Source organism: Culicoides brevitarsis, chromosome 1 (assembly GCF_036172545.1).
Source record: "Culicoides brevitarsis isolate CSIRO-B50_1 chromosome 1, AGI_CSIRO_Cbre_v1, whole genome shotgun sequence".
NCBI lineage: Eukaryota > Metazoa > Arthropoda > Insecta > Diptera > Ceratopogonidae > Culicoides > Culicoides brevitarsis.
This window is the reverse complement of record NC_087085.1, coordinates 44,468,641-44,494,087: the sequence shown is the minus strand read 5'-3', so window position 1 is coordinate 44,494,087 and position 25,447 is coordinate 44,468,641. Positions and strand designations below refer to the sequence as shown.

At 27.8% G+C, this 25,447-nt stretch overlaps 3 protein-coding genes across 5 annotated transcripts; 2 read left to right on the top strand and 1 right to left on the bottom strand.

Annotated features, from left to right (window-relative positions):
- Positions 1-66: 66 nt before the first annotated feature.
- On the bottom strand, positions 67-25,073 carry LOC134836794 (bumetanide-sensitive sodium-(potassium)-chloride cotransporter). Of its 3 annotated transcripts, none has more exons than XM_063852015.1 (16): positions 24,466-25,073; positions 12,648-13,027; positions 12,460-12,574; positions 8,117-8,626; positions 7,246-7,360; positions 6,625-7,186; positions 6,430-6,565; positions 5,199-5,251; positions 5,093-5,107; positions 3,618-4,143; positions 3,006-3,213; positions 2,694-2,744; positions 1,649-1,737; positions 1,345-1,577; positions 1,082-1,284; positions 67-778 (listed from the first exon to the last, which is right to left on the bottom strand). In XM_063852015.1, exons 2-16 carry the CDS (start codon positions 12,995-12,997, stop codon positions 534-536), a joined length of 3,411 nt encoding a protein of 1,136 aa, XP_063708085.1. In that variant the 5' UTR covers positions 12,998-13,027; positions 24,466-25,073; the 3' UTR covers positions 67-533. The 3 variants fall into 3 exon arrangements, with proteins under 3 accessions (XP_063708085.1, XP_063708087.1, XP_063708088.1); XM_063852017.1 differs by lacking the exon at positions 24,466-25,073 and adding an exon at positions 20,063-20,130; XM_063852018.1 differs by lacking the exon at positions 2,694-2,744.
- Positions 9,267-12,323, top strand: LOC134828127 (centrosomal protein of 135 kDa-like). Its single transcript, XM_063841099.1, has one exon. The coding sequence runs from the start codon at positions 9,267-9,269 to the stop codon at positions 12,321-12,323; it is 3,057 nt and encodes a 1,018-aa protein (XP_063697169.1).
- Positions 14,383-15,267, top strand: LOC134826988 (TOX high mobility group box family member 4-B-like). Its single transcript, XM_063839508.1, has 2 exons — positions 14,383-14,591; positions 14,711-15,267. The coding sequence occupies exons 1-2, from the start codon at positions 14,574-14,576 to the stop codon at positions 15,029-15,031; spliced, it is 339 nt and encodes a 112-aa protein (XP_063695578.1). The 5' UTR covers positions 14,383-14,573; the 3' UTR covers positions 15,032-15,267.
- Positions 25,074-25,447: the final 374 nt, after the last annotated feature.

Genomic DNA, 25,447 nt, shown 5'->3' with positions numbered 1-25,447 from the left:
ATTCCCCGTTGAGAATTTTCTTTCATTCTCAACTCTTCACGCCTCAACTCTACTTGAAAACTTGTTTTGTGGTTCGTGTGCCTTCATGCGCATGTTTCTTCTATTATTACATTTTCCATGCATGTAAATTTATGTGCGGTTTATGTTTTTTTGCCGGTTGTACAATCACGTTGTTCAAGAGTTGTTAATATTAATTTATTTATTAAAAACAATTTTTTATACTCGAGAGTTGTTAACAAATTTTTCGTCTTCTTTTTCTTGTTTTTTTCTTATTGCCATTAATTTCTTATCTTCTTATGTGAATAATTAATTAACGCTGGTTTGGTTTTTCATCTCCAAAAATATCATTTTCTGTATTTAATACTGTCACAAGAAAGTTTCCCGCAACGGAGAAAGTCTTTCATGTTTTTTCCAGCGTTAAAAAATAATTAATTAAAAATACTCCAGATTCTGTGTTTCATTAAAATTTACAAAAAAAAAATTATTAAAGTAAAATAAATGTAGATTCAATTAAAAACTCAAAGAACGAACTTTTATGAGTAGAATGTAAGAACACTTTGATGATTTCCGCGCACAAACAAGAACGGAGGCAATCCTCGTGACAATGTCTCCAACCATGCCATGTACAAAGGAGCTGAGACGACATTTTTCCGTGGCATTGGTAACGTCATAACCACAAGATCGGACTTTGATGAGTTTTCCAACAGATATTCGCGTAATCTTAAATGACGGTTTGTTTTGTCTTGGAGAGCAAGGAGTTCATCTTGTGTTATGAGAGCTAAAATTAAAAAAAAATATAAATTTAAATTTTGTTTTAATTTTTGAATAATTAATTTAAAATAATTTTTTTAAATTTTTAAAAATATTTTTTAATTATTTTTAAATTAAAGTTCAAATTATTTTATTTTTAAAATATTTTAAATTTTTTAAATTTTAAAAACAATTTTTAAAATATTTTTTATTATTTTTAAATAAAAATTTAATAATAAAATTTTTTTTTAAATAATTATTTTTTAAAATATTTTTTTTTAATATTCTTTAAAATTTATTTAAATTATTTTTTTTTCAGAAGAAAACTTACAATTTTCATCAGTTTCATCATTCGTATCCTTGAATTCCTTCAAAATATCTTCGAAAAATTTAATTGTCTTGTCTTCAGGTTTCTTTGTGATGTCAGGCAACAATTTCAAGTGCGAGTAATCGATACGGAATTTCGCTAAAAGTCCCGCCATTGAACGTTGTTCAAAGTCTAAATCGTCTTTTTTGTTCGCCAAAGCAAAAACTCTGAAACAAAAGTAATAAAAATTAAAATTTTTGAAAAAAAATCCTTTTAAAATATTTTACCTCAATTTACACGAAGACCAATTTCGACGAGTACTGATGATATATGGAAGCAACAACGTCAAACCGCCATCGTCATAAAGCCAATAAACATCAACGAGTCCCGTTTTGCGTTTTTGCGAGAATTGTGTGAGTTCATTCAATACTTCTTTCGGCAATTCAGAGCCTCCGGGTCCTCGATAGAGCAAAGATGGATCATTTTCGACTTTTTTACTCTTCGAAGTCAAGGAAGTATCCTAAAATTTTCAATAAAAAAAAACATTTTTAGATAATTTTTATCAATTTTCAAGATAAAAAATCAACTTACGAGTAATTTCCGCTTGATATCCGTTGGATCAGGAATACTATTGACTGTCTGAGGAGTTCCCGAAAATGTCAAATCGCTTGTGCTGCTTGCTATTGTAAATTTTTTTGAAGAAAAATTAAGATTAATGAGTTGGCGTTTTAAGTTAAAGTGTTTTTTTTTGACAATTTTATACAAAAGAGGAAATTTTGAATGATTTCCTCATAGAGTTTTCTTGGAATGAGCAACGCGTGTTTCAGCTGAAATTTGTTCAATGAAAAAAAAAATAAAACAAATAAAAATCGCGGGTAAACAAAACGTGCCCATCAATTTATCTTCATTTGAGCTTTATAGTTTTTTTTATTGAATTGAATTTAATTTTACGTTTTTTCCTCTGTAAGATTTAATTTTTCATTAAAGTAAAAAATAACATTTTACATTAATTATTTAAAAATAAAAAAATTAAATAAAAAAAATAAATTAAAAAAAAAAATATAATGTTAAAAAAAAAATTAATTTAAAAAGAATTAAATTTAAAAAAAATCAAATTTAAAAAAAAATTTAAAAATCAAATTTTTTAACTAATTTTAATTTTTTTTTTAATTTTTAAATTTTTAATTTAATTTTTTTTTAAATTGAAAAATTATTTTTTTTAAATTAAAAATAAATTAAAAAAAAAATCAAAATTTATAAATTTCTTTAAAAAAAATTTAATTAAAAATTTAAAATAAATAAATTTAAAATAAAAATAAAAAAAACTAAATTTAAAAAAATTATTTTTTAATTTTTTAAAATTTAAATTGATATATTTTTTTCAAAAAAAAAAAAAAAAAAATGTAAAATAATTAAAAAAAAAATCGCACGTGAATCGTTTAGCTTTACGAAAAAAAATTCTCATTCTCCATCATTCAATTATTTTTGTGCATTTTTCGTGTGTTTGCGTGCAATTATTTTCCGAAACAATAAAATGCATCATAATTCAACGAAAAAAAGGCATATTTTTCGGTCAATTGGTGGCCATTCCGCAAAACATTTCGCATAAATGCCAATCAAATTACATGCTACTTACATTTGCCGGATTGTTTCATTCCGTTGCACGTTCCATTCTCTCGGCTGGCATCTGATTGTCGAAATAGTTGATTGAATAGATTTTAGGATAGATTAAAGGGTGAGTTTTTTTTTTGTGTATTTTGTGTGTGTGAGTGCATGAAAGTACAAATTCGACGGAAAATCGACGAAAAGCGAATCAATCAAACTGCCCGAAATCAATTGTGCGCAATAAATCATGCAATTTTTCAAGCGAAATTTTTGTCTTTTCATGCTTTTTGTGTGATTTTTGCTTTAATAAATGCTGAAAAATAAATGAAATTAAATTAATTACCTCCTGAAATGTTGCGACTGAGAGAATCGCAACTTCCGTGAGCTGAACTGTTTTTATTGTGTGACATTAAATCAGCTGAACTGTCGTTGGCGTTCAAGGTACGAGGCGCCTCCATAATGTGTTTGGGAGCTTCATCGCCGAGAACTTGGGAGTAATCGAGACCTTTGGAGACACGAAGAATGGCAACAGCGAGATGCATGTCAAGAGCCTAAAATGGTAAATTAATGAAAAATTATTTTTTTTTAATAAAAATTTTCGAAAAAAAATAATAAAAAAAATAATTAATAAAAAAATTGATAAAAAAATTAATTAAAAAAAATAATTAAAAAAAATAATTAAAAAAATAATTAAAAAAATTAATTTAAAAAAATTATTTAAAAAAATTTAATAAAAAAAAAAATTAATAAAAAAATATTTTAAAAATAATTTAAGGTTATGAAAAACTTTGTTTTGAAAATTAAATTTTTATTTTTTTTAATTATTTATTTATTTTTTTTAGAAAAAAATATTAATTTATTATTTTGAGAATCTTTAACTTATAAATTTAGATTTTATCGACAAAAATAAAACAAAATAAAAAATTGCATAAAAAAATTTAATCTATCAACAAACCTTGTGCAAAACATTAAAATACTGCTCTCGTTCCCCCGAGTCGCAACTAATCCAATCATTCTTGTATCCAAGCAACAAAATATTCGGTTTCAGCTTGCCCACGCCCGTTGCCTGCATCAACGCCTTGCTGCCCGTCTCGAAATCCGCATCATCGACCAACGTGTAAAATCCCTTCACTTTGTGTCGTCTAAACCAATCATTAGCTTTGCGTACGAGGAAATTTCTGTACTTGTGCGGCGCAACTTGCTTAATTACGTGACCGCAAACCAACAAAGACGTCTTTTTTGTCAACAAAAAGGCAAAATTCACCAAAATCGGGCGAGAATTTGTGTGCCCGGAGAGAACTAAAATTTGTGGTCTGTAATTTTTGACGTGCTCCTCGATCGTGTTGAGATGCTGCACCGACATCAGAGCATCTTTGTACGTTTGTGCTTGCGTGCTCGAGCCCCAATTTACGTCTGGCTTGCGATACGCCACAATAAGGTACAATGACATGACACAGGCAAAGGTTAACAATGCAGTTGTCCTGTGGAAATATTGATTTTTTATTGAAAATGAAAATATTTAGAAAGTTTTCAGAACGATTTTAGCGGATTTTGATTTTTTAAACCCAAAGAAAATTTTTATTTTTTATCCCAATGCCAATTTTAAATTTTTAGCCAAATGCAAATTTTTAATTTTTATCCCAATGCAAATTTTTAATTTTTATCCCAATGCAAATTTTTAATTTTTATCCCAATGCAAATTTTTAATTTTTATCCCAATGCAAATTTTTGAATTTTTATCCCAATGCAAATTTTTAATTTTTATCCCAATGCAAATTTTTAATTTTTATCCCAATGCAAATTTTTAATTTTTAATCCAATGCAAATTTTTAATTTTATCCCAATGCAAACAATTTTTTCCCAATGCAAAAATTTTTATATGCAAATTTTTTAACATTCCAATGGATTTTTATCCCAATGCTAAAAGCCCAAAAATTTTTAATTTTTATCCCAATGCAAATTTTTAATTTTCAAAAATGAATTTTGCATTTTTTCCCAATGCAAATTTTTAATTTTTATCCCAAAAATTTTTAATTTTCATGGATGCAAAAATTTTTAAAATTTATCCCAATGCAAATTTTAAATTCTTTAAAAATCACAAATTTTCTCCGAAACGCGTTAAAAATATGAAACAAGCGTAATGGAATGAATTATTACTGTTTGAGAGCCTGTCGAGAATTCAATCAAACAAAGCACACGAGTAACGTGCGGAGAATAAAATTGTTATTTTTAAAACAAATAAACACTGTAGGTACTGTCGAACTGGATTTACGGCAATTTTCATCATCATGATCATCAATAACGTTGCTCGTACGAAACAAAAATCTAATCGCGCACGAAAAATATATGAACACCGAGAGAATTCCCGCGCGCGAAACGAGATAACAACCGCTAAAACACAAAAAAACAACCATAATTTAATCTTCTTACCATGAAATCAAGAACCTGTAACGGAAGGAAAGAGAGAAAATTTCATTCAAAATTGTTCAAAGGACGACAACGAATAAATAAATAAATAATTTCGCAGGATACTCACATGACTGCGACGCACAAGATACTTCCAGCTAAGCTCAGCCACATGTTGTAGTACTGCAAAAAGAAGGAAAAAAATAAGATAAATAAACAAACAAGAATTTGAATAAAAAAAAGCACGCAAACGGAAGGCGACGAAACGGTACAAGAGGATTAGATTGACACGAGATTTGTTACAAAAATAGGATAAAATGTAGATGAAATTTATAGTCGTTGAGACAACACACTTTTCCTTGAATGAATGAGGAAAAATGGAATATTTTATAATTTTCATGCTTTTGTGAATTTTTCTCGATTTTTAATTTAAATATTTGAACATAAAAATTATTTTTTATGTAAAATTTATTTTTTTTTTTGTAAAATAAAAATTTGAATTTAATTTTTTTTAATCAAGCCACATTTTTTTGCAAAAAAAAAGGAAAAAAAATATAAATAAAAAAAAAATTTGAATAAAAAAAAGCACGCAAACGGAAGGCGACGAAACGGTACAAAAGGATTAATTGACACGAGATTTGTTTAGGATGAATGTAGATGAAATTTATATGAGACAACACATTGAATGAATAGGAAAAATGGAATATTAATTTTCTTTTTGAATTTTTTTTTTTTAAATATTTGAAAAAAAAAATTTTTTATATTAAATTATTTTTTTTTGTTAAATAAAAATTAAAAACTTTAATTTTTTTTTAATTAATTAAATTAATTTTATTTTTAATAATTAAAAAAAAAAATATTTTAAAAATTAATTTTATATTTTTTTAGAAATTTTAAAATTATTTTACTCAAAATTTGACTCTTAATTTTTTCCATAAAAAATTTTTTATAATAAATTTAATGTTTTATTTTAAATAAAAAAAAAAATAAATTTTTACGAATAAAAATTAATTAAAAATATTTTAAAAAATTAATTTTATATTTTTCTTTAGAAAATTTAAAATTATTTTATGAATTAAAAAAATCAGGCTTTAAAAAATTCTTAAAAAAAATATTTTCTTTAAATTTTTCCCTTTTTATTCAAATTATCGTCGGTCAACGTGTTCCTCCCACAAATTAAATAAAAAAATCTAATCTTTTATGTAAAAATATGCCGATGAATTGATAAAATATGTCAAAGAACCGTCTTACAAAAGAAATTTTCTCAGAAAAAAATCATTAAAATGCGGAATAAATAAATTTTTGATGGATGTTTTTTAACTTTTCGGTCATTCACTGTTCATTAAAGAGCAAAAACTTACTTTAAATTGGGGTCTCCATCCAACGGGCTTTGCTAAACTTGCATGGAAAGTGCTAAAATTGATCAACATGTAAGCTGCCAAGAAGAAATTTGAAATGAGCGGCGCAATGGCATTCAATTCTCCAATTAAAATAAATCTAAAAAATAAAAATTTATTTTTTCAAAAAATTTTAAAGCAAAAATTTTCGTTACTCACGCAACAGCAATGAAGAAGGTTAACACGTAACCTCGCACTGGTTCATTATTTTTTCCGTATCCCTTTGCGAACCATTTAATTTTCGGATATAACTCGTCTTTGCACAACGCTTGGAAGACTTTTGGCGCGGAAACTAAACTCGCAAGTGCCGAAGAAAGTGTCGCCGCGAAGCATCCCGCATAAATAATTGGTCCAAAGGCAGACACAAGTTCAATAACTTGGAAAGAATTTTGCAATCCATAATCGCATTTTGTGTTATTGCAATCCAAAAAGTCCCAAGAACCATTTATCATGAGAGTAACGTTGCCCGTTGCATCACGAGCGACAGTTGCACCGGCTTGAACTGCCATAATGAGATACGTGACAGTCGTAACGAGAATTGCCCATAACGTTCCTCGAGGAATGGAGTGACTTGGATCCTTCAAATCGCCTGAGATATTCGCGCCGGCGAGAATTCCCGTTGCTGCGGGGAAGAAAATGGCAAAAACGGAGAAAAAGTCGTGCATTGTTCCATCTTTGTCAGTGCGATAATCGGGAAGACTGTTTTCTTTGAGGAGAGTCCCTATAAAAAAAATATTGAAAGAAATTAAAATATTTTTTAGGAAATAAAAAAATTCTTACAATTGTATCCAAGGAAGCCTTTTGCAGTGTCAGTATCGGATTTTGGACCGATTATTGTTCCAATCATGAAATCAGCAATGGCTGCTAATAAGATGACAAGAAGCCCAAGTTGTGCCTAAAAAATATTTTTATTAATTTTTCATAATAAAAAATATTTTTTGATTTTTTTTATTATTTATTTATTTTTTATTGAATGTTTTTTGTTTTTTTTTAAGACAATTAATTTTTTTAATTTATTTTTTTTTAATAATTATTTTTTGATTCTTATTATTTTTTAGGTTTATTTTATATCAATTTTAATTTAATTCAAAAAAAATAATTAAAAAAATTAAATTAAAAAAATTAAAATGAAAAAAAAAATTAAATTAAAAAATATTAAAAAATTTAAAAGAAATTAAATTAAAATTAAACTTTATGTTGATTTGAAATCGATTTAAAAAATAAAAATATGTAAAATAAAAAAAATTAAAGATTTTAATAAAATTAATTTTATTCTTTGAAATATTTAGTTTGAAAAAAAAATTTTTTTAAATTAATTTATCATTTATTTTTTGAATTGAATTGAATTTATGTTTTTATTTATTTTTTATCAACTTTATATTTAATTTTTAAATTTTATTTTTTTTATTCATTTTTTTTAAATAATTTTTTTTAAATAATTTTTTTTTAATTTTATTTTTTTAATAATTTTTTTTATTGATTTAATTTTAGATTAAAAATTTATTTATTAAAAAAATTATTTTTATTTAAATTAAAAAAAAAATTAAATTTAAATAAGGCTATTAAAAAAATAAAAAAAAAAAAAAAAATTTTTTCATGTTTTTTTAATTTTTTTTAATAAGATTTTTATTTTTGATTAATAAAAATTTACCTTAGCTTCCCATTCCATGCCAACAACGACAATCAGCAACAAAATTGCAATCGTAATACTTCCAATAATTCTCACATCTTGAATTCCTCCATCAACAATCGACACGCCAAACGATCTCAGCAAATCCATCATCGACTCACAAAATCCAACGACGTACATAGCACATGCCACAGCATTTGCCAATGAAAAAATCAATCCAATTGCTGCTCCAAATTGCGGTCCAAGCGATCTCGAAATCATATAATACGTTCCTCCGCCTTTTATAATCCCATTTGTACTGATCGCTGACATCGAAAGTGCCGTAATTGTCGTCACAACACTCGTCGTGAGAATCAAAAAGCACCCTTGAAGAATTCCCGCTTGACCAACGACCCAACTGAGACGCAGGAAAAGCATAACGCCCCAAATATTTAACAAACATCGCATCATGACACCTTTAAACCATCCGAATTTAAGCATGCCTTCGGAAACTTGACCTTCGACATCGGCATCTCGATGTAATGTTGATCCCTGAAAACACAAAAATAAAAGATAAAAATGGAAATTATACAAAAATATTGAGAAATGTTGTCACAAATCGACAATAAAAGGAAAATTTATGCAAAACAAAAATGACCAAAGGCAAAAATCACGGAGAACCCTTGTCTTTTCAACATTTGCTGACTAACAGAAAAAGAAAAACACACGTGCAACAACAATTCTTACCACTTTAGTAACGGCTTTGTCATCTTCCCATACAACTATTTGGCAAAACTCCTTCGTATTTGAGGCAAAAGTAAGAAAGCATGAAATTAGTCACGTGACTTGAAAAAAATTAACGCGCATACTCGAGGATTTGTTTGGGATTTTTACTTCCTTAGCAGCAATTCCTTCAGTTAACATTTTTTCGATTACATCATCAAAAAAAGTTAAACCAGTTTTTTGATAAGAAAAAAACCCGCTTAAATTTCTGTCATATTACATACGTCTATAGATACTCGCACACGATCGTACATTGATCGTACAGAGAAAACGTCAAAAGCATTGATCGTACAGACGAAACGTCAGTCAGTCAGTGTTCAACAGCCAAACAAACTCAACGTACTTCTAACAAATAAACAAGTTTTTTTTTTGTTATTCTCCGTCTTTTCGGAGAAAATTGTGAATAAAAATGAGTCTCGACGAGAAACAATTGCAGTTGAGAAAACATCTCGACAAACTTGGATTCCATCAACCTCTTCCCATTGGAGCGATTGGATTAGTTTCTGCTTTAGTCGATGATTTAATACAAACAACAGAATCCTTGCGCGAAGCAAAGCAAGAAATTGCGCATCTGAAACAGGAAAAAGCTGCATGGGATCTCGGAGCTGAGCCCTACAAATGTGACAATGCCCGTTTATTGTCTGAAGTTAACAATTTGCACATCGAAATGTTAAAGCAAAGAGACGAATATGAGTTGGAAATGGCAGAGCAGCGAGTACGAAATCGAACTTTAACACATAACAACAAAATTCTAAAAGAGCGAAATGATGAATTAAATTCTCAAATCAAGGAATGGGAAATCCGATTTCAAGAACAACATGATGCAAAGAAACAACCTGCGCATAAAAAGCCTTTTGTATCAACTGTGAGATCAGGAATTCGTCAACCAGGTAATCTAGATGTGCGAAGCGGAGTGTATGGAAGTAACAAAGAATCGTTGCCGTGTTCGTGTCGAGGAGTCAAACGCAGTGAAATCCTATCTCAAATTGAAAAGTTACAAGTCGAAGCAAAAAATCACGAAGATCGATTAAATGCTTATACGAAACAAATTGAAGCACGGGACAGAGAAATTCAGAGACTTAATGCTCTATTCACGGGAGGTCGTCCTGCTGATGCATTAGCGAAGGATTGTTGTTACAAAAATGTTCAAGCCTTGACCGAAGACGTTCAATATTTGCAAGAACAAAAGATGATGTTGGAACAAAAATTGGCAATGAAACATGGAACACATAGTGAAATAATTAAAAACACGGATAAAATTATTGAGGAAAACAAGACACTTCGACAACATTTAAAAGATCTTGAGAAAGTTGCCTTAAGTGTTGAATCAAGAGCAAATGAAATGGTTATCGAAAAAGACAAAGAAATTCAAAAGCTGAAAGAGACAATTGACAAAACTCATAGTAAATTACTTAATATGGAAAATGGTTTATCCGGAAATGAAATTTATTCTGTGCCTAATTCAGTATCTCAATCTGTTTTTGGCGATAATCGAAACGAAAATCTACAAGATTTACAAAAACAATTGAATGAAAAGACAATAGATGCAGAAGTTTTGAAACGAGAAAACGAACGTTTACGAGAAAAATACAGCAAAGTCAAGCAAAAATTGAAGGAAGAAGGAGAAACGCCTGCAAAATTATATCATGATTTGGAAAAGGCTCGAGAAGACAGAGATTATTATCAAAAAGAATACTCCCGAATGATGATCGAAAACAAAGGAGCTACAGACCAAAGAGATAAAATCGTAAATCTAACACATGAAGTTAATGAACGTAACATGCTGATATCAGAGTTGAAGAAACAAGTTGTCGAATTACAATCTCAAGTACGCCCAAGATCAAAAGATTCCGACATACAAAATTTAACTTTTCAATCTACAATTCATCGACTTGAACGAGAACGAGATGTTGCCATCGCAAGTAAAAACCAACTTATAATTGAACAAGAACAGCTAAAAGAACAACTTCGTCTTCTAATGGAGTCACAATCTGTCGAAAGGCAAAATCATGAAAAGCATATCGCGAATTTGAATCAACAAATTGCGCATTTACAAACTTCTGAAAGAGAACTTATCGCTCATCAAAGACCTAATTCAGCAACAATTGGAGCTCTTAAAGAAGATAATCAAAAATTAATGCAAGAATTAAAGTTGCGGGACACGGAAGTAACTCAACTCAAAGTTGCCAATAGTCAATTGAAGCTTTTGTTGGAACAAACAGAACGTGCGTTATCTGAACAAAAGAGCAGATTGCATCATAATGAGCATCAACAAGAACACGTACAACAAAATATCATCACATTAGAAGCAGAAAAACTTAAATTAAGTCAAGACGTTGCTCAACTCAGAGCTGAAATTGCAACATTAAAGACAGACAATCACGTTTTGGAAAAAGATAAGGAACGATTGTCGATAGAACTTGATTTAAAAACTGACAAAATTTATCATTTGGAAACGAATTTGGAAAATATGAAGAAAGCACGAACCGATTTGCAAGACAATCTCGATAGATTACAACGCAGAATGAGCACAATTAATTCAGAAACGATTGAGAAGGAAACAACTCTTCGAACAGTTCACAGTGAAACAGCTCAACTACGAAATCAAGTCTCTCTCTTGAAAAGAACTTGCGACAATGCTTTGAACGAAAATTCGAGACTCACAAATGAACTTGCTGATGCTCAAGTTGCCATTAGTTCAGCAAAAAAAGCTCAAGCCAAAGCTGAAGAAGACACACAAACGCTTAAAGAGCAAATTAAGCAATATGTAACGGAAGTCGAACGTGTCAACAATATCCTTGCTGAAAAGGAACAAGCTTTAATAAACATGATCGATAATTACAAATCAATTACTCAGGATACCAAATTACTCGAAGAAGCAAAACAAAGTTTAACATACGAAAATAACGAAGCTCGAGAGTTACTTAAACAAGCAAGACTTAAAATCGCAGATTTAGAAGAAGAAATCGACTTAAGAGGCGCCCAAATACGAGACTTTGAAAGACAAGTTAATACCCTTTCGACTCAAATCATGGAATTAGAACGCGAAGTTGAAAGTTTACAAAAACAAATTTCCATCAAAGACTCTGAGCTTCAAGGAGCTTACAAGACAATTGAACAACTGAAACAAGAAAAGAATGAAATGAATTCCAAACTCGGAGCAATTCCAAAATCAAGACCTCCAATTCCTGAACCTCAAACCACAAACCTCGGAGGTTTTGGAACATTTACGAGAACAAGATCAACGAAAGACATTGCCGTGGGCGATATGAATCATTTACGCGAAAAAGTCGATAAACTTGAGATAAAGTTAGAGGGCGATCAAGATCTTGCTGACAAAGCAAATCTTCTTGCTCAAGAGTACAAAAGTCAAGTTCGAGAATTACGACAAATGATAACCGAAGAACGAGGATCTGCTCCGAAAACAACCGACAATGAGAATGTCAACCCTTATCCAACGTTATAGCAACCGGAAAACGACGCATTTATTAAGATTACTTATTTCCGTCCCTTAGCTAATATTAAGAGAAACAATTGAACGACACAATATTATTTAAGACTTTTATGAATAAAAACAAAAAATATTTTATATAAAAGCTTACCTTATTCGATAACGTTGCATTGTGAAGTTCATCTAACGTAGGTCGATAAGCTGCCTGTATCGACAATATATTCCGATAGTTATCTAAACGTGGAAGAGCTTCACGTGTAAAATGTCTGAAATATGAAACGAGAGAAAAAAAATATTAATTATCGGTGTTCATCGATATCCTTGAAAAAGTTTATCAACCTGAAACTTCGCCCGTATTTTGTATCGCTATCTATCAGATTTTCCTCTTCATTATCCGAGTCATCAGACTCCTCGTCAGGCGCTACAGAAAAACTCGTTCGCGTGTCTCTTTTTTGCTTACTATTATCCCGTATGCTGCTCTTAATTTGCCCGCCTGGTTGTACTTTGATACTTGACGCCTTTTTCACTAATTGATTATCGTCAAAATCATCCGTTTCATCATGCTGTACATAAGTACCGTTATTATCTCCATTGCTGGTTGCACCTTTATTGTTGACGGGATTAACTTGGAAGCGATTTGTTGATGCCGAACGTGGCATTGAATTTGTTAACTCCATTCCGTTTGACATTTTGACTAATGCTTTTTATTCATAGGGAGTCTGAAACAAAAAGTTTGGAATTTAAAACGAATTCATGACAATGAGTTTTTCGCTCAAGAACTTTTCTTTTTTACTTCCTGAATGTTCTTGCACGTGCGGTAAACCGCTGAATCATTCGTCTTAAAAATATCTGACCTACTCTCTTTCGTTCTTTCTCATCATCCATTCATCAAAGTGACAGTGAAGAGAGGTGTGCTCATCATGAATAATTGACTGGATTTCATTTCAGAGAAATCGCAATCTCCACGCTTTTAATAATAATAACGACGATGGCTTTCTTTAGAAAGCTTTCCTTTTTCTTCGTAACAAGAAGATAAGTCTTATCTGACAAAACCTTTTGAAAAATGAGTTTATGGAAAAATATGAAAATTATCCAATTACGTGCCCGACTGCATCAGTTAAGAGCTAAGAAAGGTGTTCAAAATGCATAATGAGGTACATTAATATCAAACTCTTGGTCAAACGACAAATGAAACTTTGAGTTATTATCTTTTATCTCTCGGTTGGAAGTTGATCTTTGAGTTGAAAATCGTATGTTGCTTAAAAACAAATTTTTGTCTTTTTAAAATTCATTTAAGAATTTTTTTTCCACAAATTTTTTTAAAAATTAGTTCATTAAATAAACAATAAAATTTGAGAAAAAAAATTTTTAAAAAATTTTAAAATATTTTATCCTTAAATTGGAAATTATTTCAAAGAATGAATTTTAAGAAAAATCTTTAGAAAAATCTATTTCACTTACAATATGAAAAGCTATTAAATGTAGATCACGTAATGGAAATATATCCAAACAAAACTAATGAACATCTCACATTTCCATTTGTCTTTCTTTACTCAACTCGACACTCTCCTCATCAAATTCATAGTCATCATCAAACACAAACAAATTTTGAGTGAGTAAACTTGTCTGAGGCGGATTACCACATAATCCGGGATAATGACATTCTGTCAGAACAAGCGATAATTTGTTAGTTGATTCAAGTTCAAAATTTACAGTTTTTGATAATTTTTCAACGGAAATTTGATCGAGCAAAAGTAAGCAGTTAACGATCAATTGAGTGACGTAAGCAGATCGACACTCATTGGTAACTCAAAGCACTCAATGAGTTCTTGCCCCAGTTTACAAAAAATAATTTCGGACCAGCTCACAATCAAATGTCGGTACGTGACCCAGCTCACAGAAAATGATTTTGTACATTTCCCAGCTCACAGAAAAAAATTCTGTACAAACACTATGCTCACATACGGGTTTCTGTAGCAGCGTACAGACATCATCGTACCGTGTATGTGCATGTACAGATCGTTGCGAAACATATGACATTCGTTAATATCAACAAACGGCCCGGCATGGCGTTTAATAACAAAGAACATTCCTTTACTTAATTTTTTTAATTCTATTTTTTCCTATTTGTTAAGTATTATTTCTCGATTTTCTAATTGAAAAATTATTTTTCTTGTAATTCGTCGCTTGAAGCATCGATAGAAACACGTGGATATCCGAAAAAATTATTGGAAATATCGAAAAAAATAAAATAAATTCTCGAAAATGCCGCCATTGTTTGCCGTAAGTAAAGAATCTTAAGTAAACAACTTATTTCTGTCAATATTTCATTAAACTGAATTTAAAATTATTTTTTTACTTTTAAAAATTTTCTAATAAATTCCAATTGGATACAATTTTAGCTCACAATTGAACCAACAAACGCCCAAGAAGTAGTCACAATAGATCTCGTGAATTCGACGCAAGAAGAAGAAGAAGCAGAAGAAAACCCTCCAAATATGACTCAAACAAGTGACGAGGGAACAGTAACCTCTGACGAAGTCCAATTCGAAGAAAGTGTTCTCACAAAATGCATTTGTCAAGGATGCGAAAATCCCCCAAAGAACGACGAAAATTTAGAAGGCGTTTTGTGTAGTAATGAATGCGCCGTCAAATATTCCCGTGATGTCTTCCGAATGTGGGTTCAATCGCAGCAAATTAATCCGCAACAACATGTCAAATGATTTCTGTTGAAATTTTGGTGTTACCTCAATTCTCGTTAAACGTTCCAGTTAAGAATTTTATCTTTCTTACAAGATTTATCATCATTAGTTATTAGAACATCACAAAATTTCATAAAATGTACTTTTTTTTATACAAATTATCATTTACCATTAAAAAAAAATAAATAAATAAAAACTCTTAAGGAGTGTACCATTAAAAAAAAAATAAATATCGGATTAATATTTTTAAAAAAATAAAAAAATTATTTTACAAGTACAAATAAATTTTATCAACATTTATTTTGAGATTTTTAATTTTTTTTCTTATGATTCATTTCGCTAATAGATTTTAAAACCAAGCGCGTAGGTATATTGTTGCTACTTTGTTGATTCAGTATAATTAAACAATAAACAAGACACTTTATTTTATTTTATTATTTTATTTGTTTGACAGAAAATAATCACTTTTGTTTGAGCAGTGATTCAAATTGATACATTTCCACGAAATCTAACAGAAAACAATAAAATAAATCTAAGTATACAATGGAAATTGTGGCTTGGCGATAAAATTTGTGATTTATCTGAAGTTTTACGGTTTTAATTATTTATTAACTTAATTGTATTTATTTTTGATTTTTCAATTTTTTCAATATATTTGAGGAATTTAAAAAAATTAATTAATTAGAAATTAATTTAAAAATTTTCAAATAAAAAATTTAAAATAATTAAAAAAACCAAAAAAAAAATAAAAAAATTATTTTCTATTTATTTTTTCGAAATCAAAATTATTTTTGAAATTTTCCAAATTTGAATTGAATTATTTTTTAAGAAAAAAAAATAATTATTTTTCCAAGTTTTTTGAAAATTAAAATTTTTTTTGAAACTAATTTGTGAAAAATTTTAATAATTTATTGAGACAATTTTTAAAGAAAGAAAAAAAAAATAATTATTTAATTTGCCTTTTTTTATTTTTTTTTTTAAAAAAAATTATTTTTTTTTTGTAATTTTTTAAATTTTTTCAAAAAAAAAATTAATTTATTTTTTAATTAATTTAAAATTCAAGTTAAATTATTCGAATCATTTTTCAAAGAAAAAAAATTAATTAGTCTTCCATTTTTAAAATTTTTTTTTTGATATTATTTGAAATTTTTATTAAAAACTAATTTTTTTTTAACTTTTCAAATTTTTTTATAATTTTTAAAATTTAATTTTTTATTTTTTAACTTTTCAAATATTTTATAAACTTCTCAACTTTTTTTTCTCGAATTTTAACTTTAAAAAATTTTTTTGTTAAATAATTTAAAAAAGTTCATACAAAATTTGAAAATCGCCTTTTCTCTAATTCAAAAATTCGAAAACAATAATATTTGAATTAATTCGAAATTAATTTGCAAAATTTTAATTTTTAAAATTTAACTAAATAATTGAACTGATTAAAAATAGAAAAAAATTAATTAATTTTCTAATTTTTTTTAAATTAATATTTTTTTCAAATATTTCAAATTATTTTTTTAAAAATTATTTAAATATTTATGAGAATTAAAATTTAATTTTTTTTTCCTCAAATTATTTAAACTTTAAATCCTCTCAAATTTTCTTTTATTTTACTTTCTGAAAGAAATTTTACTACATTTCAATTAAATTTACTTTTGTTTATGTTTATCAATTGTTTTTCCCTTTAAAAACACAAAACAACAGTTCTCGTGGCTCGCTTCGTTGTCAATATCAAAGAAAGGTAAATAATAATATTTATATTAAAAACATCTGCTGATAAATTCAAAACAAACACAGAACATTTATCGGATATCAAATTACGTCTTTTTATTATTTTTCTGATATTTGTAACAATGACACGCTCACGTTTAGAATTTTTCTTGAGCAAAAAATAAAAAAAAAAATCTTATCATCTTTTGTCATAAAAATCTTGAATTAATTAATTTATTAAAATGTAACTGATTTGTCAGCAGGTTGTCAACATCAAACATCATGTCACGCTGTCAAACATGCTCGAGTCGTTCTGAAAAGTTATTAATTAATAGCTCGAGTTTAATGAATTGCGAAACAAAATCCACTTAATTTCCATTTAAATATTTATGATTAATTTCTAGATATATTCACGAACGCTAATCAGATTATCTGGCACAAGTTTGTTTTTCGAATCATGGCACCTTTACGTAGAGAATAATAATAAAAAAAGACGTGCTCCGATAATGGCTTAATAAAATCGCGCGTAAATAATCTACGATGGCGCTATGAATGTGCGATGTCCTCAACATACATTTAGTTGGAATTTTAATCGCTCAATGCTGTGTGAATTTTAACTCGTTTTTTCGTAAATAAAGCAAAAAAAAAGACGAGAGAAATTGGAATGCGAACTGCATTTATTGATCATCAACAACGAAACAAGTGAAAGGTAGACGTAATTTTATGACAACGGGTTATAAAATGATAAGAGAAGTAAATAAAAACGAAACGATTAAATTCTTGATCTTTTTTTTCATTGTAGTTACCCGTATTACTCATGTGTGTATTAATAAGATTTTTTTCATTCATTTTTTATGGTAATAAAACAAAATGCATAATTGCATAGTAGCACGCAAATGGAATTATACCAAAGTGATAATGAACGATTTTAAATCTGCGAGACGTGTTAAATAAAGGAGATTTTTTTCAGTAATTTATTGAAAAAAAATATTAGAAGAATTTTAAATGATAAAATTGGAATTTGTAACAAAATATTAATTTTAATTTAAAATTTAAATTATTGAAAAAAATTATTTAAAAAAATTAATTTAAAAAAAATATTTGAATTTTAAAAAAAAATTTAAATTAATTTTTTTTTCGAAAAAGGTGCTTTCCGTTAATTTAAATTATTTCCAAAAAATTATTAAAACCAAATTTAAAAAAAGCTTTTTCGTTAATTCAAACTTTTCTCCAAAAATTTTTAATCATAATTTGACGTAAAATTCTTCAAAAAATTTGAGAATCGCCTTTTCGCTAATTCAAACAAAAAAATGCAAATGAAATTTTACCGTTTAAATAAATACTTGAACAAAAAAAAAATGAAAAAGGTGCTTCAAACCGTTAATTCTCAATTATTTCCATATATTAAAACCACATTATCTCCATCGTAACTTTCGTAAAATTGATAAAATCTGACAAAATTTAATGAGCAAAAAAAAACGTTTCATTGATAAAAATAAATGAATGGATAATTTCTACCTGACTTTTTTTTTCAAACCAAATATGGCAAAGTCACAAATGTAAAGTTAAAGCACATAATATTCTAATTAGCTGAAAATAACTCGTACAATACTCCATTGTCTCATTTTTTTTACGATCACGCGGTTTTCAACAATTCAATTACCTTCAGTCGTAAATTTGTCGAAAGATAACTTCGGGACAGACTCGAGTAAGTGAGTGATAACTTTGTCGGCGCGACCACAAGTGACTTGATGTAATTAATGAAGTTTTTTTTTTGCAAAGTTCGTCATATTTTTTCCTTCTCACAGAGAGAAATGACAGAAATTTCCAATTCAATTAGTTCGTAGTTTGATCATGTCGTTAATATTGATTCGCTTTCAGGGAATCCGTATATCGATAGGGCGTTATTTTTTTTTTTAATGAAAGACTTTCTCGGAAAATGACTTTATTTATCTTGTCAGAGTTTTTATTTTCTTTCATTATCTGGGTCAGTGTCTTGTTTTGCCCATCTGATAAGGAGTTAAAGGGTAAGCATTGCACAGTGAGGAGATTTAATTTTTTTTAGAACAAAAAAATTCAGAGAATATTTTAATTCGATGAAATTTTATGAAAAATTCGCATATCAAAAAATTTTAACTTAATAAATTAAAAAAAAAATATCAAAAAAAATTCAAAAATATGTAATAATTTTTCTATTAAATTTATTTTAATTAAATTAAATTTATTTTTTGACTTTTTGTAAAAATTTAGGAAATTTTTTTTTTCAAAAATTTAAAAATTTTTTTCAAAAATTAAAAAAAAAAATTAATAGATTCCTTTAAAAAGTCGAAGAATATTAATTTTTTTTATAAATATTAGAATTAAATAATACTTTTTGACTTTTTTGACTTTTTTTGAGACTTTTTGAAGGAATTTATTGATTTTTTCAAAAATATTTTTTTAAAAATTAATTTTTAAAATTTTTAAACAAAAAAAAAAGTTTTTCGACTTTTTGAAGAAATTTACGAATTTTTTTTAAATTTTTATTTTGAAAATTTATTAAACTATAAAAAAATTAAATTTAATGCGAATGTTTCATTAAAGTTCATCAAATTAAAATTATCAAAAATTTTTAAAAGAAATTTCGCAAAAATTTCCTACAGTGCAACGTCATTCTTTGTCTCCAACGTCACATAAACTTGACACAAAATTGCCAAGAAATTCTCTTCGAATTGCATCAAGCACTTTATCAGCTTGATTTATGCATTCAACTAAGCAGTCGTGTCAATAGAATGCAACCTTTCCTAATAGAAATTTACGGTTGACAGACTTCATTACTAATTGAGTTGTTTTTGTCTCTGAATTCATTTGCGCGAGACAAAAATTCAAGCACGTGCGACAAATTTTTTTTTAATTAAGGATAACATTAAACTCGTTATGCTCGCGTTCAGTTCAAATTCCGTTAATACCTTGTTACGCCATAAATGGTGCATTCTCTAAACTAATTCATCCGTCGTCGTCGTCTCGCGTTGTCTCTCGCTATAAATAGACATCATGAACTTGACTTGCGAAGCGACACAACAAATTAGCTAGAATTTGCACAAAATGAGACAAATGCAAATAACTTCTCTCCAAGTTTCAAAACTGTTTTGATGCTAATCATTTTACACTGATTACAACAATTTTTTTTATGTAAATATTTATTTTATTAAATCACAGCGTGGGTAAGTGGGCGAAAGAAATGTTTTCGCGTATGAATTCGTTGCGGGTGACATTGATTCAGATTTAAGCAGAGAAAAAAATAACAGATAACGAGTGTGTCAATGTTTAACTTTTCTCATGGAATGGAAGTGTGAAACGGAAATTTACCTGATGTTAACAGCAACAAGTTGAACGTTAATTGAACATTTTTTCTGATATTAACATCAATTAGCAAGTTAGTCGCCATTTGGTCTATAAAGAATGTGTGAATTAACATTTTTTTGAGGAGTTAAACTTGTTTGGTCAAGTAATTTGGATGATAATTTATTAATTAGAATTTGAATTAATAATTGCATGAGATAATTTGATGTTTGAATTAGCGAAAAGGCAATTTCCAAATTTCGCAATTTTCAAATTTATTTTTTTTTAAAATAATATTTAGAAATTTTATTAAATTAGCAAATAAATAAAAATTAAAATAAAATTAATTCTATTCATTGAAAAATGCCACAGAGTTCTATTAATTTTTTTTGTTTGAATTAGTGAGAAGGCGATTTCCAAATTTCGCAGATTTTAAATTGACTTTTTTTGATTAATTTTTGAAAATTTTAATAAATAAGTGAAAATTTTAAATGAAATGAAAAATGCCACAGAATCCTTTTCACAATTTTCATTCATATCAATCTACCTATGACTCTTTGTTAAATTTTCAATCACCCGTAGATACTCTCCAAAAACTGTTTTTAATGGTTCTCGTTGAATTTCGGTTTAATTCATTCTATTCGATGTGAATGACAAAAATTTTAATTAAAAAGTTACGTGTGACTTTTACAACTCATTCAACCAACAAAAAAGTCGGATATTGATGAATGAACGTTTCAAAGGTAGCAAAAAAAAAGTTAAAAGCCTCATTGGGACATAAAGTGATTAAAAAAAAGTTTATTGAGCCAATAAATCAGTTTGCAGATTAAATTATTTATAGTTTAGAATTGAAAACCTGTCTTTTGATGTTGCTCTTGAATTATTTATGATCTTGACTGAATAGATGAATAATAAAAAAATTATGCGATAGATACATTAATTAGGTAGCATTCATCGTTTTCTATGGAAACAGTAGAGCAAAAAAAAAATAGTTTGCAAGAAAAATTAATTAAAAAACATTTCAAGTCCTTCTTTCTCTCTTCTTTTTAATCAGATCACCTCAACGAACGACGTCAACAATTCGCACTTAATTAGCAAGAGGATTCTTCCAAGAACTTCAAGAAGTAAAAAATTTGCATTTAAATTTTATTTTTAAAGTTTCTTTCCGGAAATGAACACATTGTCCAAACCAAAAAAGCAGCAAAATTTCATTTGCAGAACAAAATTTTGTGTCTGGCATGTTTGCACTGCTCTGAGGTAAATGTAAAAAAAAAAAATTTTGCGAAATTATATCCGATCAATGTTTATTTTAAAATTCGCAGTGTTTATTATGAAACAAATAAATTTATATCGCGTAGCGTGCGTGGCAATCATTGTCACTCGCACTCGATAGTTTTGTGGTTTTCACCTGAAACTTATATATTTAACCTTTTTTGCTAACGTTTTGTTATCGATATCGACAAATATGTGTTTTATCGAACATCTGTGTTTGTTTTAGCTTTTTTTTTCTGCGATATGGAGATGATCAATATTAGAATTGTAGAGGTTAAGGTGAATTTGTGAAACAATGAAATGGTTTGTGGGAAGTTTTTAGAGGAAAATTTTTTTGGATTCTTACTTTTTTTTTAATAATTTTTTAAATAATTTTTAAATAATTTTTTAATAATTTTTTAAATAATTTTTAAAATATTTTTTTAATAATTTTTTAAATTTTTAATAATTTAAAAAAAAAATTTTTTAATTAATTTTTTAATAATTTTTTAAATAATTTTTTAATAATTTTTTTAAAAATTTTTTTAATATTTTTTAATAATTTTTTAAATAATTTTTTAATAATTTTTTAAATAATTTTTTAATAATTTTTTAAAATAATTTTTAAATAATTTTTTAAAATAATTTTTTAAAATAATTTTTTAAAATAATTTTTTTATAATAATTTTTAAAATAATTTTTTAAAATAATTTTTTAAATAATTTTTTAATAATTTCTTAAATAATTCTTTAATAATTTTTCAGAAGATTAAACTTGAACATTTTTAATTTTTTTCAGTATTATTTTTTTCAAAAAACTCAGAAGCCAATAAAATTCTTTCAATTTTTTATTGCCTTCTAATTCTCTAAAAAAACAGAATTTCTTAACCAAAGTTCAACCGCAAAGTTCACGCCTCCAATAAAACGATAAAATTTGAAGGGTCACTTAACTTCAATTGAATTGCGCAAGTGTTTTCAACTCTTAAAACAAAAAAAAAACTACTCCAAAAATAAATTACGTGAAAAAGGAGAGAGATAAACAATCTTCAAGGCACTTCCATTAACATAATCATTATGTCACGTTTCTCCTACCCTCGAGCTAGTTAACTTTATTACCCGCAAAGTCAGGTTTCGATAATTCAGAAAGAGAGAGATTCACGCTTCAAGATAAGACTCGATTCGCAATCAAAGTGCATTCATTGAGACTTGAGTCATCGGGAACAAGTGTCAACAAATATCAATTAATATTGTTCGTAATTAATGAATTGAATTGAAATTTATTTATCGTCTCGATGTAACGCGTTACAAAAGACAAAAGAATTTACGTATAAAATGGATGTCAGTTAAATTCTCCATCTCCATCCAACAGCGACAAATGTCTCTATTTATTCAATTATTCATTAAATATTTATGAAGTCTGATAGTCTCGACACTGTTTTATTTATTCCATCATTTCTTCGGAGAAAAATTGTTAATTGCGATTTTTTTTCTTTTTTTTTTTTTTTTAAAGGAAATCAAGACATTTTTTTCATTGCTCTATAGGCGAATAACGGGTCAGATTGATACTTAAGGGATCAGGGTGACCCCTCATGAGTCTTTTTAAGGCTTAAGGGATCAATTTGTTCCATTAAGGGTTTAATTTGATCCCTTAAGAGATCAACCTGATCCCCTTTCGAGTTTGTCATTCGCAGACCCAAAAAAAATTGAATCTTTTGAGAGGTCATTTTGATCCCTTTAGAGGTTAAATGATCGCTTGAAGGGATCACGTTGACCTCTTAAAGGTTCATATTGATCTCTTAAGGGATCAAAATAATCTCTCGAAGGGTTCAATTTTTTGGGTCTGCGGATCACAAAAGGGATCAGCTGATCTTTTAAAGGATCAGCTGATCTTTTAAAGGATCAGCTGATCTCTTAAAGGATCAGCTGATCTCTTAAAGGATCAAGTTGATCTCTTAAGGGATCAAATTGAACTCTTAACGGTACAAATTGATCCCTTAGATGATCGAAAAATTCCATTAAGGGATCAAATTGACTCCTGAGGGCTCAACCTGATCCCTTAAAGACTCAATCTAACCCGTTTTTTGCCCATAGCGTGTAAATGGAGCTTTGTTAATCGATCGCTAAATACTCCAACATTGTTACACAAACTATATAAAACGCCAATTTGCCAAAACAGAGCTCTAAATTAGGTACTTGTGATCATTGAAGCATGAATTGATTCTATAATTAGACGTGCGCATCAAATTGTTTCGTTTTTGGATCTCTCTCGCCGGACCGAACAATCAACGACGACGACAGTTTGTTGCAGCAAACTTTTCCACATCATTGAGCAAATTTATAAAATATTGCTTCAAGTAACTTTTTTTTATTACTTGAACTTGAAAATTCGCTGCAAAGCCTTTGGATGGGCGGTTGAAACCTTGCAAATATTTATTACAAAAAAAAACTTACGTAATTATTTATTGAATTTAGAAAAACTTTAAAACGCCTCAAATCTCGGGTAAGTATTAGATAAGAGACAATAAATCACTCAATTCCATCAAGATCATTATGCGAAATTTCGTTCATTAACTTAAAGGTCAATTTAAGAAACAATTGTCTACAAAAACGGTTAAAACTATCACACTTTACTATTTTATTGCTGAAACGAATAAACGTGAACTGCTTTTAATATTTTTTTTTCTTTATTTTTAGGAATATGGAAAAAAATGACACACCTCTCATCATCGTCATCAATTTCTATTTCAATTAATTCAAACCAAGCATTTTTCTCAAAAAAAAAAAAAAATAAATCCGTCACTGTTACGATCATCGCCAAAGCGATAATAACAATAATCATAAAATTTATTGAAATCTTGTAAAAAAAATTTTTTTTTATAGAATCGAGTATTAACATTGAACTCGAAAAACGACGTATTTTTTTTCGTTAAAATTAATTCATTCACATACATAATTTTTTAATAAAATTAATAATAATATTTCATTAACGTCATTATGTATTTCATCTTTCTTTACTTAACAAAAATTCAATATTTTTGTCTAAAAATATCTGGCAAAAAAAAAATTAATTCATTCAAAAATGTTGCGAAATTTGTTCTTGTTCCGTTATTTTTATTTTTTTGTTTATTTATTAAAAATTACCAAATAAATTTATTTTTTTCACAAAAATTAGTAACTCACTTTCTAAATATTTTTATTGATTGTTTATTTCACTTCACTGTAGTTGCTTAATTTTTTTTAATATTTTGTAAGTTTATTAACCGCTGTTTATTTATTTTTTTTATTTAAAAAATTAATTATTTTTGCATATTTTTTTATAAATAACTTTTTTTTAAATTTTTTTTGTATTAATATTTTTTCCACGCACGGTATTCTATTTTGTTTATTAGTACACAACTATTGAACCTTATAAATTGATTAATTATTCATAAATCAAGTAGGTTATTGGTTTTTTTTCTGACACTCATTAATTTTTGGTATGGCAATGAATTGCTTGTTAGTTGCCACGAGTATTTATTTTTTTTTTGTCACTCCTTCTTCTTTTATTCTCTTTTTTTATGGTAAATTTCCAGAATTTCTTTATTATATTTTTTTTGCGATTTAATATTCTTCGCATAAACGTGTCAAAATAAATTAATATCAATGCAAAAAAAAAAGTTGAACATAAAAATAAAACTAACGAAAAAATAAAACTAAAAAAAAAAAATCGCGAACTCAAGACAAACAAGAAATTTTATTTATAAATTTAAAACTTCTTCTTCGCACCAAGACGTCTACTTTAAAACTGAAGTCGCGTTCGCAACACAAACTCTGCGAGAATCGAACTGAATTAAAGTGGCACTATCACATCAGTATTTAAATACTCTGTTTTTTTATTTATTACACATTTTGACTCGCCGTATAGTTTCGCAGTCGTTTTGTTCATTTTTCATACAAACAAGCAAATATGTACAGAAAGTCGTCGTAGTTATCAAAACACGTTGTTACCGACAGAAAAACACTTTTCCATATGTTCTCCAAAAAAAATAAAACAAACGATTTTGCAATGAACAGATCCGAGAGATGTAAACGTACATAATGAGGAATGTAAACTTGCTTTAATGAGATGTTGTTAAAGTTAAATTTAGTTAAGAGACTTACTTGCTTTACCTGTTGTACGCAG

What these genes read in the sequence shown, in the direction of transcription:
- LOC134828127 (XM_063841099.1), top strand. Translation starts at nt 9,267, where the DNA reads ATGAGTCTCGACGAGAAACAATTGCAGTTGAGAAAACATCTCGACAAA.
- LOC134836794 (XM_063852015.1), bottom strand. Translation starts at nt 12,997, where the DNA reads ATGTCAAACGGAATGGAGTTAACAAATTCAATGCCACGTTCGGCATCA. An exon ending in ATTTTAATGTTTTGCACAAG is followed by an intron (nt 3,214 to 3,617) that starts GTTTGTTGATAG and finishes TTACCATTTTAG; the next exon opens with GCTCTTGACATGCATCTCGC. An exon ending in TGATGAAACTGATGAAAATT is followed by an intron (nt 779 to 1,081) that starts GTAAGTTTTCTT and finishes TTTTAATTTTAG; the next exon opens with CTCTCATAACACAAGATGAA.